Source organism: Neomonachus schauinslandi, chromosome 5 (genome assembly GCF_002201575.2).
Source record: "Neomonachus schauinslandi chromosome 5, ASM220157v2, whole genome shotgun sequence".
Classification (NCBI taxonomy): domain Eukaryota; kingdom Metazoa; phylum Chordata; class Mammalia; order Carnivora; family Phocidae; genus Neomonachus; species Neomonachus schauinslandi.
Window position 1 is genome coordinate 126,305,040 of NC_058407.1, and position 12,848 is coordinate 126,317,887.

A 12,848-nucleotide genomic window follows, 5' to 3' on the forward strand; every position below is an offset into this window, starting at 1 on the left:
TAAAAACTTCCTCAATCACCCCACTGATTATTTAAACTTCAAACACATTATCAGAATAACGGATGCTTTTATTCCAAAAAAAACAGCTTCTATTTATTTACATCTTTGACTTGGCTACAAACAGGGACTCCCCGGGCAGGATATCCCACCCATCTCGTTATTTCTGTAGCACACTCAGCACCCATCTCATGAGGGTGGGACACACCCAATAATGTGCAATAAAATGAATCACCGTCTATACCAGAAACGCACGCTACCAACCTCTTTTCCCATACCCACTGTAGGCAGTAATAATCGAATCAAGCATTCTTTCTCATTGAGCCCTGGATACAGCCTCAGAACCCTTCTCAACACACCACTCCAAAAAACCATTACCAGTAGATCTGAGCTGGCAAACAAGATAAATCCAGTTATCATCCTTGGTCTGTACTATTCATCTGACTCCATCTAGGCCGCCATGGAAAAGAGTGAAGGAATCATGTTCATTCGCTCACTCATTCAACAAATACTTATTGAGCCCAGACTCTGTTTTAAGTTATAAGTGTAAACAAGACACCTTATAGAACTGAAAGTCTGGAGTGAAAAAAATGTCCTCTATGTGGAGGTAATGGGAGATTAGGCATGAAGAATCGAGAGCTATGGCAGACCCCAATAGCCACTTCCCCATTTCTCTGTTAATAAAACCTCCAATGTGTTCAGAAACTAAGTGCCCTGTGCCTTATGGACTTCTCCCCCAGCCACGACAGTACATACAGACTAATCTACCACTCATGGCTATCCCATCCCCCTTGCCCGTGAGGGACCCGCCCCTGACCAACAAGGGCGAGAGAACTCCTGAGAAAGTTTGTCCTGCTCTTAAAGAGGGACATGAAACAGGATCTCTGGATATGATAGTGTGAGGACATGATTTTGAACCGACTATGGAGAACCTGGACACTGGAGAGGAAAACCAGGAAATTCACAGAGAAGCTGATTTTGAGTCCTAGCATCCCTGAACTACTATACCATAACTGTCATGCCTTAGGGCTCCTTATGAAATAAGTTATTTGCCTCCTTATTTAAGCCATGTTTAAAACCCAATATTGTCTTTGTCTGGGCTACTCTAACAAAATAACATACACCAGGTATAAACAGGAATTTGTGTCTCACAGTTCTGGAGCCTAGAAGTCCAAGATCAGGGTGCCAGCAGGGTAGGTGCTGGTGACAGCCCTCTTCCGGGGTCTGGCCACCTTCTTGCTGTGTCCTTACATGGCAGAAGGGGCAAGGGAATTCTCTGGGGCACCTTTTATAGGGCATAAAGACCATTCAATGAAGCCTCTGCCCTCATGACCTTATCACCTCCCAAAGATCCTGCTTCTAATACCCAGTATCTTTGGGGGTTAGGATTTCAACATATGAATTTGGGGGCCACACAAACACTTGGAGCACAGCAGATATTCTATTACTTGAGACCAAAATCACCCCAATTGACCCAGGGAGCAAACACAGGAGTGCTGGATGGCAGGTTAAGGAGATAAAAGGCCACATTCACTTCATGGGAGATGAAACTGAAGAAATTATATTCAGAGGCTTGGTCTGCCTTTTTTTTTTTTTTTAAAGATTTTATTTATTTATTTGACAGAGAGAGACACGGCAAGAGAGAACACAACCAGGGGGAGTGGGAGAGGGAGAAGCAGGCTTCCCACAGAGCAGGAAGCCTGATGCGGGGCTTGATCCCAGGACCCTGAGATCATGACCTGAGCTGAAGGCAGAGGCTTCACGACTGAGCCACCCAGGTGCCCCCTTGGTCTGCCTTTTAATTTCTTTGTTGTAACAACTAACTTGGAAACCTAGAGGAAAGCATTAAGAATTTCACTTTCTGAGATACAGACCCTAATACATTAGTGTTGAGAGCATAAACTGGTACAATGGTTAGTGAAAGCTATTTGGCAATGCTGGTCAAATGTCTTTTTTTTTTTTTTTTAAGATTTTATTTATTTATTTGAGAGAGAGAGCGGGGACACGAGCAGGGGAAAGGGCAGAGGGAGAAGCAGAAGCAGACCCCTGCTGAGCAGGGAGCCTGATGCAGGGCTGGATCCCAGGACCCTGGGATCATGACCTAAACTGAAGGCACATGCTTAACTGACAGCTACCCAGGCATCCCCTGGTCAAGAGTCTTAAAAATTTTTATAACCTTTGCCCTGTGACTAGGGCCTGGGATTCTTATTGCATAGAAATAATCTCAGTGTTCCATGCAAAAATATGTTCACTGAAAAGTTACTTTTCAGTAAAGCTGTAAATGACCTAAATGTCCAAAAACTATGAAATTAGATCACTAGTAACAAGTACATAAACATGAAAATTAAGCAGTTATTAAAAATAATTTTAAAATTTTTCCATTTTAAAAACATGGAAAAATTATGCTATGGTTTCAATGATAAAAGAATAAAAAATCATACATGTAATATGCTCTTAACTTAGACTAAAAACATATTTAAAAAGACTAGAGAAGATGTACCAATATTTGAACAGCATTTGCTTTTAAGGTGGTGGAACTATAAGTGATTTTTTTCAGCTTCTTTATATTTTCTGTGGTTTTCAAGTTTACCATAATGAGGAAGTATTACTTTGATAATTAAAAATGAGGTGGGGGCAATTTTACACATGATGGAATTTCTAAGCATTCATATTGCTCCCACTCCCTACCATTTCAGAATTTATCTTACCAAACAAAACCAAGTCATACATATTCCCAGAGTCTACGCTAAGGAAAGATGCTTAATCGATCTATCTCAATATCTACAAATAACAAGTAGTAGTTCACTACTGGTCCACTCACAATAAAAAGAATATTCAGTAACTCTAATTCATTAACTCCACTCTACTTATCTGTAACTATAATACTGTATTCTTTGATGCAGGGAAATATTACATACGGAGCTAAAATGTTCACATACTAAAAGATGCAGTTATGGTACTCTATAAATAATATTTTAAATACACACTCATTCACCTGTTACTATCTGAACTCAGGGAGAAATTACTGATAGAAACCAACCTGGATTACTCTGGCCTGAACTCAGATCATGTAGGACTTTAATTGCTGAACAAATGAAAACCATTAGGATGTCCTGATCCAAGGCCGTGAGTCCTATTGCTGATATGAAATCTAGAATAGGATTGTGCTGTTATCTGTAGGGTAACTTGCTCTGTTGATCAATAAGTGATGACTGATACTATGACTAGTGAGTCTAGATTTTAATCACTTGGAGGTTGTTTTGTTCTCTAAAGTCACACCAACCAAAATTGTTAACTAATATCCGCTTAGATTAGGTTAAATGACATTATTTTTGGGTAAATTAAAGCTCCACAGGGTCTTCTCATCTTATTTTTTTATTCGCCCACTCTTCACTGGAAGGTCAAACAGATTAAGATAGCAAGTGTTGTATGAACTGAGAGGTTAGCACTCCCCTTTACAAGGATGGAAGAGACTCTCAGGCCTAACAACACACATATGGTTAAGGCACTGCCACCTACTTTGAGGCATCTAACCATCTTTTTTCAAGAAACAGACTCTTAACAATAGAGAACGAACTGATGGTTACCAGAGGGGGGGTGGGTGAGGGATGGGTGAACTAGGTGATGGGGATTAAGGAGCGCACTTGTCATGATGGGCACCGGGTGATGTATGGAAGTGTTGAATCGCTGTACTATACTATACACCTAAAACTAATATTACACTGTATGTTAACTGGAATTCGAATAAAAACTTTAAAAAAAATAAATATTCATAAATAAAATAATAAAATAATAAAACAATATAAAATAAAATACCATTGACTCTAAGAAAAAAAAGATTAGGATAGCAAGGAATATACTAAGAGGGATACACAACCAAGCCCACACACAAAACACAAACACTGAGCTTTAAAAACACACATTTAGGGGCACCTGGCTGGCTCAGTCGGTGGAGCATAGGACTCTTGATCTCAGGGTTTTAAGTTCGAGTAAGTAGAGATTACTTAAAAATAAAATCTTTAAAAGAAAAAAAGAAGACGCATTTGAAGAAAGCTACTTAGCAATGAAACACAGCAACACAGATGAATCCCAAAAGCATTATGTGAAGTTAAAGCAGCCAGACACAAAAGAACACATACTATACAATTTCACTTAACATGAAGTCCTAGAGCTGGCAGAACTAAGGTATGGAGATATAAATCAGATCAGTGTTTGTCTGGGGTGGGGCGGGGGGAGATAGGCAGCATCGGCCAAAAAGGTGCAGCAGGGATTTTCCTGGGGAATGGAAATGTTTGGTATTTTTCATGGAAGAGGTGATGAAACAGGTGTATGTATTTATCAAAACTCACCAAACGTTACACTCAGGATCTGTGCATTTTGTAAATGTCCCTCATTTAAATTACACCTATAATTTTCAAGTTTTTAACCAAAAAAGGAATCCAATCTAAAACTACTACCCTTTTCAGGGATGCCTGTGTGGCTCAGTCGGTTAAGCGTCTGCCTTTGGCTCAGGTCATGATCCCGGGGTCCTGGGATCGAGTCCCACATCGGGCTCCTTGCTCAGTGGGGAGCCTGTTTCTCCCTCTGCCTGCCACTCCCCCTGCTTGTGCTTGCTCTCGTTCACGCTTATTAATAAAATCTTAAATTAATTAATTAATTTTAAAAAATTACTACCCTTTTCAAATCAAAGGCTTTTCTCAGCCTGAGCAAATGACATCTTCATTCATCTAGCTGTTCAGCCGGAAATGAGAGGGTGATTCTTACCACCTCCTTCTCTGTCACCAAGTTCTGAAGGTGCAGCTCCAAGACATCTCAAATCCATTCACTTCTCCCCCTCCAGGGTCACCACCATAGGTCAAGCCACTGTCAGTTCACATTGGATCCAATGCAGTATCCCCCTAACTGGTCTTCAATATCTACATGGCAACCAGTCCTAGTTCAAAACCTGAAATCTGCTCAAGTCACTCTTGCTCAGAGCTCTTCAATGCACTCCCACTGACCTCAGAATAAATTCTAGGATCTTTAACAGAACTCCCACACACCCTCTTACCACCTCCCCCATGGCAGCAACCAACTCTTCACCACTCAGCCCTCCACACTCCAGCCACATGACCCCCTTGTAGTGTCCTGCAGGTCAAGACCTTCCATGCCTCAGAGCCTTCCTTTTTTTTTTTTTTTTTAAAGATTTTTTATTTATTTATTTGAGACAGAGAGAATGAGAGACAGAGAGCATGAGAGGGAAGAGGGTCAGGGAGAAGCAGACTCCCTGCCGAGCAGGGAGCCCGATGCGGGACTCGATCCCGGGACTCCAGGATCACGACCTGAGCCGAAGGCAGTCGCTTAACCAACTGAGCCACCCAGGCGCCCCCTCAGAGCCCTCCTTAATGCTGTTCCCTCAGCCTGAAGATTCCTCCCTCCACCCATCACCTGACTACCTTCCACCCAAACTTCCTGTCTCAGAGACGCTTTTAAGTTACTTCTTCCGGGTATTCCCTGCAATCCTTAGCCAGCCCACCCCCAGTGATTTAATGTCTCATCACAATTTTCACTTACACCTTTACTGGTGTGCTTGTTTAATATTCAGACTGAGATCCATGATGATGGTGAGTGCAGTTAATGTTCCCTAATTGCATACAATAACAGTATTGGGTGAGACATTTTACACATGATCTCTTTTCATCTATGTAACAACCCAAGGTAAGTTCTAGGACATCAGTCACCCCATTTACAGACAGACAGAGAAAATGAGGCACAGAACACGAGAAATTACAAAGATATGATCTGACAGTAGGCAGTGGGACTGGAGGACCAGCACTATGCTGTATCAACTCTCACAAAATAGGAAGCTGAACCATCAACTCCAAAAGGGCTGGGTCCCTCTCTGATCGGTACATCCCTGTGAAGCAGAGCGCCCCACAGAGCTGTTCAACAGTATTTAACAGGACCGGCCACAAGCTCCCACAAACATCTGGCCAATGAAAACCACCACAGGGGCTCTTCAGTATGCTTACAGTACTTTCTAATGTTAGAAATTATTTTCTTTATAGACCCATTTATATGACCTCATTATTGTTCTATATTTGAGAATAAAATTATGTCTTTAAGTATCCCAAAGTTGAGTCTTGGCTGACTATTCTGTTTACTTATCCTGCAATTATTCCAAGTTAATGAGGCTCTCCATTAATAATTTTCAAGTTATTATGAGGCTGAGAATACCAAAAACAGAAATATAATCCAGAAAGCTACACAGAAAATGCATGACAAGAAAAGGGGGGAAGGTTTTAAAATTAGCGTTACTGTGGAGCACCTGGGTGGCTCAGTTGGTTAAGCGTCTGACTCTTGATTTCAGCTCAGGTCATGATTTCAGGGTTGTGAGATCAAGGCCCACATCAGGCTCTCTGCTCAACGTGAAGTCTGTTTAAGACTCTCTCCCCGTCTCCCTCTGCCCCCCCACTCACGCACTCTCTCTCTCTAAAATAAAAATACATCTTTAAAAAAATTAGTGTTATTGAAAACACATACAATTCTAATTACATTTCTAAGTTCCTTCACCCAACAAATGTCTATCAGGTACCTCTTATGTGTCAGGCACTGCTCCAAAAGCTAGGAACAAAACTGTCTAAGTCCCAGTTTCATGAAGCCGGCATTCTAATACCTGGACAGTTATGGGAATTATGTCAGATGGAAAGAAGTATTATGCAGAAAAATGAAGTGAGGCAAGGGGGTGAAGAGTACAGCACCAAAATGTGCCCACTCATACCACGGAGCAGTATTCAGCTAAAAGGAAGGAAACTGACACACGCCACAACATGGACAAACCCCAATGATATCACGCTGGTGAAATAAAGCTGGTCATAAAAGGACAAATACTGCACACTTCCACTCATATGAGGTACTAAGAGTACTCAAAATCACAGGCACAGAAAGTAGAACGGTGGTGGCCAGGGGCTAGAGGGAGGAGGAATGGGGAGCCAGTGTTTCCATGGGGACCGAGTTTCAGCTTTACAAGATGAACAGAGTTCTGGAGGTGGACGGTGGTGATGGTTGCACAACATTATAAATGTACTTAGTACCACTGAGCTGTACACTTAAAAGGTAATTAAGATAGTAAATCTTGCACTATGTGTATTTTACCATAATAAAAAATTTTTCTAATAATTCCAAGGGAAAATGATTTCCAACCTAGAATCCTACAAAAATGGGAGTACAGTACAGCAAGGGTTCCTGTTAGGCTATTTTAGAAAGGCACGTGAGGGATGAGCACTTAGGTGACATGAACTCTGAGCAGAAACCTGAATGAAAAAATAGGAACTTCATTAAATTCTATGATTCTTAAACTTCTTCAAGTTTGCACTAAAAAGACTGAAGCATAGCAATGTTTTCCCTTTATGAACAGAGGAACTACATGAACAGAGAAGGCAGAGGTAGGGTTAACCACGGGGAAGAAAAAGTTAAGGAATTACATAATACACCTAGTGAAGCTGTCTGTTTGTAACGGACAATTAATTTTTATCTTAAAAGCTGAAGTATTTTGGGGCACCTGGCTGGCTCGGTCAGAAGACCATGCAACTTTTGATCTCAGGGTCATGAGTTTGAGCCCCACACTGGGTACAGAGATTACTTAAATAAACTTAAAAAAAAAGGTGAAGGACCTCAATGGATCATACCATGCCCTCCTCCCCCTGCCACCCTCTCCCTACCTCCAGACAGTAGAGTTATTATCATACCTATTTTCTCAAGGAAAAGATGACAGGAACTGCCCAATTTCATAACCAGTGACTACGAGAGGAGGAAGTACCCAATTCTGAATCTTATAAATTCAGCATTGACAAGAAATAGAGGACAAAGATCAGGACATAATTTTAGCTAGGAAAAAAAACAGGAGAAAATAGGGGGCGCCTGGGTGGCTCAGTCGTTAAGTGTCTGCCTTCTGCTCAGGTCATGATTCTGGGGTCCTGGGATCGAGCCCTGCATCGGGCTCCCTGCTCAGTGGGAAGCCTACTTCTCCCTCTCCCACTCCCCCTGCTTGTGTTCCCTCTCTCACTGTGTCTCTCTGTCAAATAAATATTAAAAAAAAAAAAAACGGGAGAGAATGGTTCCAAAGCTAATGTATTTATTTTACATGGTAATCACTGAGATTCAATCATCACAACATTTCTTCATGATAAAGTTTCAAGAATTTTTTCTGGTATACTTTACCTTCCTGAAACCACCAGAGTTCCATCGTCGAGTAAATAATCCTTCACATTCTGAGGAAGGGGAAGAATGACGCTTAAAAAAAAAAAAAAGGCATTTACCAAAATGGCATCATTTTAAAAGACCAACCATAAGCAGAGAGAAAAAAAATCCAAACTCAATTAATTTTTTAAACATTTGTTCCCTTTATTTTTAATATAAAATGGGAAATGTTAATGATGTACATTTGGTAGCAGCACATTAAAAATTAGAATTAATATGAATAAATCCTGTGGTAAACTAACTTTGGCTCATGTATTACCACAGTCATGGTAAAGACACAAAACGAGCCAACTACAAAGGACCATACTGAAATTAGAGCATGAAAGGCATTAGCGCAAGAGAATTTTGAGTGAGTACCTGTGTCTTTAAATCAGACACCAGCAGATATTTGCAGCAACACAGGAAATGTAGCAAACTAAGCAGAAACAGCATCTGACCATCTTCTAAGATAGAGGGCAGAGGCAGGCTTAAGATCTGGAAACCATTCTTTGTTTGCCAATGAGCACAAAAGGCTAAGAATTCATGATGTCTCTGGGGTGTGTTTTGGTGGTCTTCCGTTCAACTGACTGCTAGAGCTATAAAGCTGCTTTAGTTTACTTTGTTTCAGATAATTAAGGGATGGCAAAGCCATAACTGAAAGTCACTTCAAAATCTCATGGGATCATTTGTTTTTTTACTCTGTAATAATAAATCATCAAGCAATTCTGCCACAGGTACGTAAAAGCAATGCTATTATTTTGAGGCATATATTCTTTAAAAAGTGAAAAGAAATGATGGCCTGCTTTCACAGAGTCAAGAGAATGTCATCGACTTATGCATCATCTAATTTTCTGGCATATTAAAAATGGTTTTTGTGCACAGAAAACATTATTCATGGGCTACTTCAGTTTTAAAGACTAATAGCTGATCTATCAAATTTACAATTTTACATTCAAAAGCCTAGTCCTTCAGGCCTTTAAGGTCAACCACCAGATCTTACTACTCTATTTGTAAATATGCTAAATTTTAACCAATTTCAAGTGAGCCTTTGAAACTTAAAAGTTGCTCTAAAATTTTTAACTCTTTTATCAAAAGAATCTATTCAATTTTATTTTTAAATATGTCAATTGTCTAATCACAAACAAGACTTCCCAAATATTTACCTCGTAATGGAGCCAGCAAACTAAACCGTAAGTGCAGTCAATCTCAAGTTTTTGCACGCATTCCAATACTACCTAAAACCTTGAAAAAATTTCTTATTCATTCTCCAAGAGAATTTTTGAAGTTTATCTTCTCAGGGGCCTGAGCCTGAAAATGCTGGCAGGGATGCCAGTTCCCAGACATCTAGGGTGGTTTTCCTCACCACGATGAGAACACACGGAGCCCTCTTTCCTTAGTCATGTCTCTAAGCCCCAAATCAATGATTTCAGAGTCCACGTCCCTTGTTTTTGAGTTACACTAATTCTCAAGTCTGATTCTGAATCTGTACTTTCCCTCCAGGTTACATCACCCCTTGACTGGATTCAAAACATCTGTTTACTGTTGGAGTCTATTCTGAATTCTTTGCATATTCTTCCTACTGGAGGGTCTTCAACTCTTAAAAGATATTAGCTGACGTCAAGTTAGATTCTGCTTACTTCTCATGGGTCACTGAGTTCTACAGTCCCAGTTATGAAGTCATCCTAATGAGGATATCGTGCATTACGTTATGTAAGTCAAGGAGGATACCAAAGTGATTCCATTACGAACTCAAAGCCTATGACGGGGGAAAAAATACAAAAGGAAAAATCACAGTACAACATGTTAAATGCTGTCCCAGGTGAGGATGTACCAAGTGCTACCAAAATTCAGAAGGAGGAACCGTGCCTGAAAGACTGAGGCCATAAACAAGTCATCGCCAGGCAAGCTTTACACAAAGCTAATGAGGCCGTCAGAGAAGGGCTTAAATCGGTCGCTGAAATCCAAGTGCAGGTAAGAATCCAATGAGGCCTGACTGACGGATGTAAAAGAATTAAATGATGAAGTACCTATCCCATTCTATATTCTATTTGATATCTTATATATTCAACATCCCATTCCATATCCAATTCAAGTGAATATAATTATGCACATAGAGACAAGTTATTCTAACACAATTTTAAAGGTAAAAACAGGCTTTAAAAGATTACTTAATATAGCCTTTATGTTTGAGGAAAGTAACAGATTTAGAAAAGTAAAGGGGCCCAAAGTCATCTAGCTCATGATTCTTAAGCCCGAGTCAAAGTTCTAGAACTTGTCAAAAAGTAAACTTGTATTCTTCCCCACCTAATCATCTCTGACCCATGATTAATAAACACTGAAAAATAATGCTGAGTCAATAACAAGAATATGATCTCAGCATTAAAGCCGACAATGACAATGACAAAGCTAATACAACCCCACCAGATTGGCCCAGATGACGGAGGGATATCCTGTCATATGTGAGGTTCCAGTGATATCACCACAGAACTAAACAGACTGAAGAAAGAGTTTAAAGACAGAGTAAAGAACAGTTTCAGGCCACACAGTTTAGTTGCAGACTGTTCAGAAAATCCCACCTCCTGGTTTATTTTTCATTCTCAGCTTCCAATGAATGGTACACATTCTAAAATTATTGTGCTTCAAAGAAGCTTTGATTAAATCCAAAATGTAACAACAAGCACCATTTCTGTATGTCTACTACATGCCAGAAACTGTGACAAGCATTTTAAATGTTTTATCTCATTTAATTCCCATGACAATCCTATTATTTTCTCAAATTTCCAGATGGGGCTTAGAGAGATTAAGCAATTTGCTCAAGATGCTGGTAGAACCAAAATTCAAAGCCAGGCAGATGGCCCTGATTCCAGAATCTAATTCTTAACCATTGTGCTCTACTGCTGAAGGCAAAGGAAAACTATGCGAGAGGTTGCAAAAGGCACCTGCACAGATTGCAGTTCAAGTGAACAGTGTGAAATGTCTGGCAGGTTCACAATATACCTTCTCTTACACCAACACAAATAACTCTAGCATCATCTCAGACCCAAAGCCTATCTCAACTACACAAGGTAACAAAGACTGGAATATCCTAAGGGAAGATAACTTCTATGTTAGGATGTACTGTCCACTGCTGCTGTTGAAGCTCTTCCTTTTATTTTGGTGTGACTTCAACCACCTTCAAATGCAAGGATGATCTATCTTCCTTTGAGCTGCTCTAACCTCCAACTAAAAGCAGATTCTATGTATGAATTAACAGGATGGAAAAGAACTGCCCTCTGAATAAATCTCCTTATGCTCTTCCAATCCCTCAGGATTTCAAAACCATTTCCCTCTCTGTATTCACACCCTTGCACCAAGAGGACAAAATGAGAAAAGGACAGTTGATACCTAAATACGTGATAATCTAGGCCTAAAGGGTGAGCGGACAAAATACAGAAAATCCTGTTCATGAATATGCAGTTCTTTGATTTATCCCTCTTAGTGAGTGAAAGCCTACTCCTTCATCATTCTCCAGATGTCATGATTGCTGTTGAACATTTGGGGGTATTCTCCTAGCTGCCTTGCCTCTATTACCTTGAATGACCCCGTGAAGGATGAAACAGTTACTCCTCTGTTTGACCTGCAAACCAGGGACGGATTCCCTGTTGTAGGCCAGAGAGATAGAAAACAAATACTGTTCTATTCCTTTTCCAGGAATGGCTTCCTCTCACAGTACGTTACCAACCCTAACAATATATAACTACACTAACGCTTTCCATGCACACTATCATATGGGAGCTTCGCAATAGGATTTCAGGTAGGGTCTGTATCACTGTTCTCATTTCACAGCGACTGAAAGCAATTAAGTCCACCGGGGTCAGTGGCAAAGTCCAGACTACCCAGTTCTCCTGATCACGTCCCCTCTCTGGCAATTCTAAAAGCAGTGATGGTGAACCCCCAAGCCTTAAACTAGCTTAATCCCCCAGTCACCCCGCCTCTGACCTTCACTGTACCACGACATGCCCTTCTGCCTCCCTTAGCACACCCCCCCGAACGCAACACGAGGCACAGAAAACAAGGATCGACTTCATTAATCCCCCCCCACTGAAATACCACTAGGAAGTCGAAATCTCGGCACTGGCGCTCCCATCCAATCGCTATAAGGCCTGCATTTTTTTTATTTAATTTTTTTTTTTTTTTTTTTTGGATGGAGCTAGGACTCGCCCAAAATGTCGCAGTTCCCTTTTGCCTATCGCCCCGACGTAACCCCTCCTGTCTTACCTCTTGATGGTAAGGCTTCGGAACAGTGGATACCAGGCGGAGAACTGACAGTGCAGCACATGCTCCTTCTTCATCCTCCAGCTGCCGCCGCCGCCGCCGCCGCCGCCGCCTCTCCCTCTCCTTCCAGCACCCTCCCGGAACCCAGGTCTCCCGTCCCGGAAGTACCCGCCGAGCTATTTTGGCTCAAGGACTCTTCCGGTCCATGAAGTAAGGAGGTGGTAGCAGAAAAGAGAGCGAGGAGAATCGCAGGGACTCCTTTTAGTATTCACTCATACACGCACAACACGCACAAACACACACAAAGCGTTCGCGTCCCGGAAAAGGAATTCCGGAAGTGTTAAGAAGGGGATTCTAAGACTTGCACCGCCCCGGAAGGT

At 41.1% G+C, this 12,848-nt stretch overlaps 1 protein-coding gene and 1 non-coding gene across 5 annotated transcripts in view; one reads left to right on the forward strand and one right to left on the reverse strand.

Annotated features, from left to right (window-relative positions):
* Positions 1–12,827, reverse strand: part of CDC123 (cell division cycle 123) — a 58,808-nt gene extending 45,981 nt beyond the window's left edge. For 3 of the 4 annotated variants that reach the window (XM_021696686.1, XM_044915545.1, XM_021696684.1), the window contains exons 1-2: positions 12,472–12,827; positions 8,197–8,268 (exon numbers count right to left, since the gene is read on the reverse strand). In XM_021696686.1, the coding sequence (XP_021552361.1) occupies positions 8,197–8,268; positions 12,472–12,545 (146 nt within the window). In that variant the 5' untranslated portion in view covers positions 12,546–12,827. The remainder of the gene's footprint in view (positions 1–8,196; positions 8,269–12,471) is intronic. The other variant, XM_021696685.1, reaches the window with a different exon arrangement.
* Positions 3,420–3,542, forward strand: LOC123325037. The gene has a single exon (XR_006540204.1). It is a non-coding gene; the product is annotated as a U6atac minor spliceosomal RNA (small nuclear RNA).
* Positions 12,828–12,848: the final 21 nt, after the last annotated feature.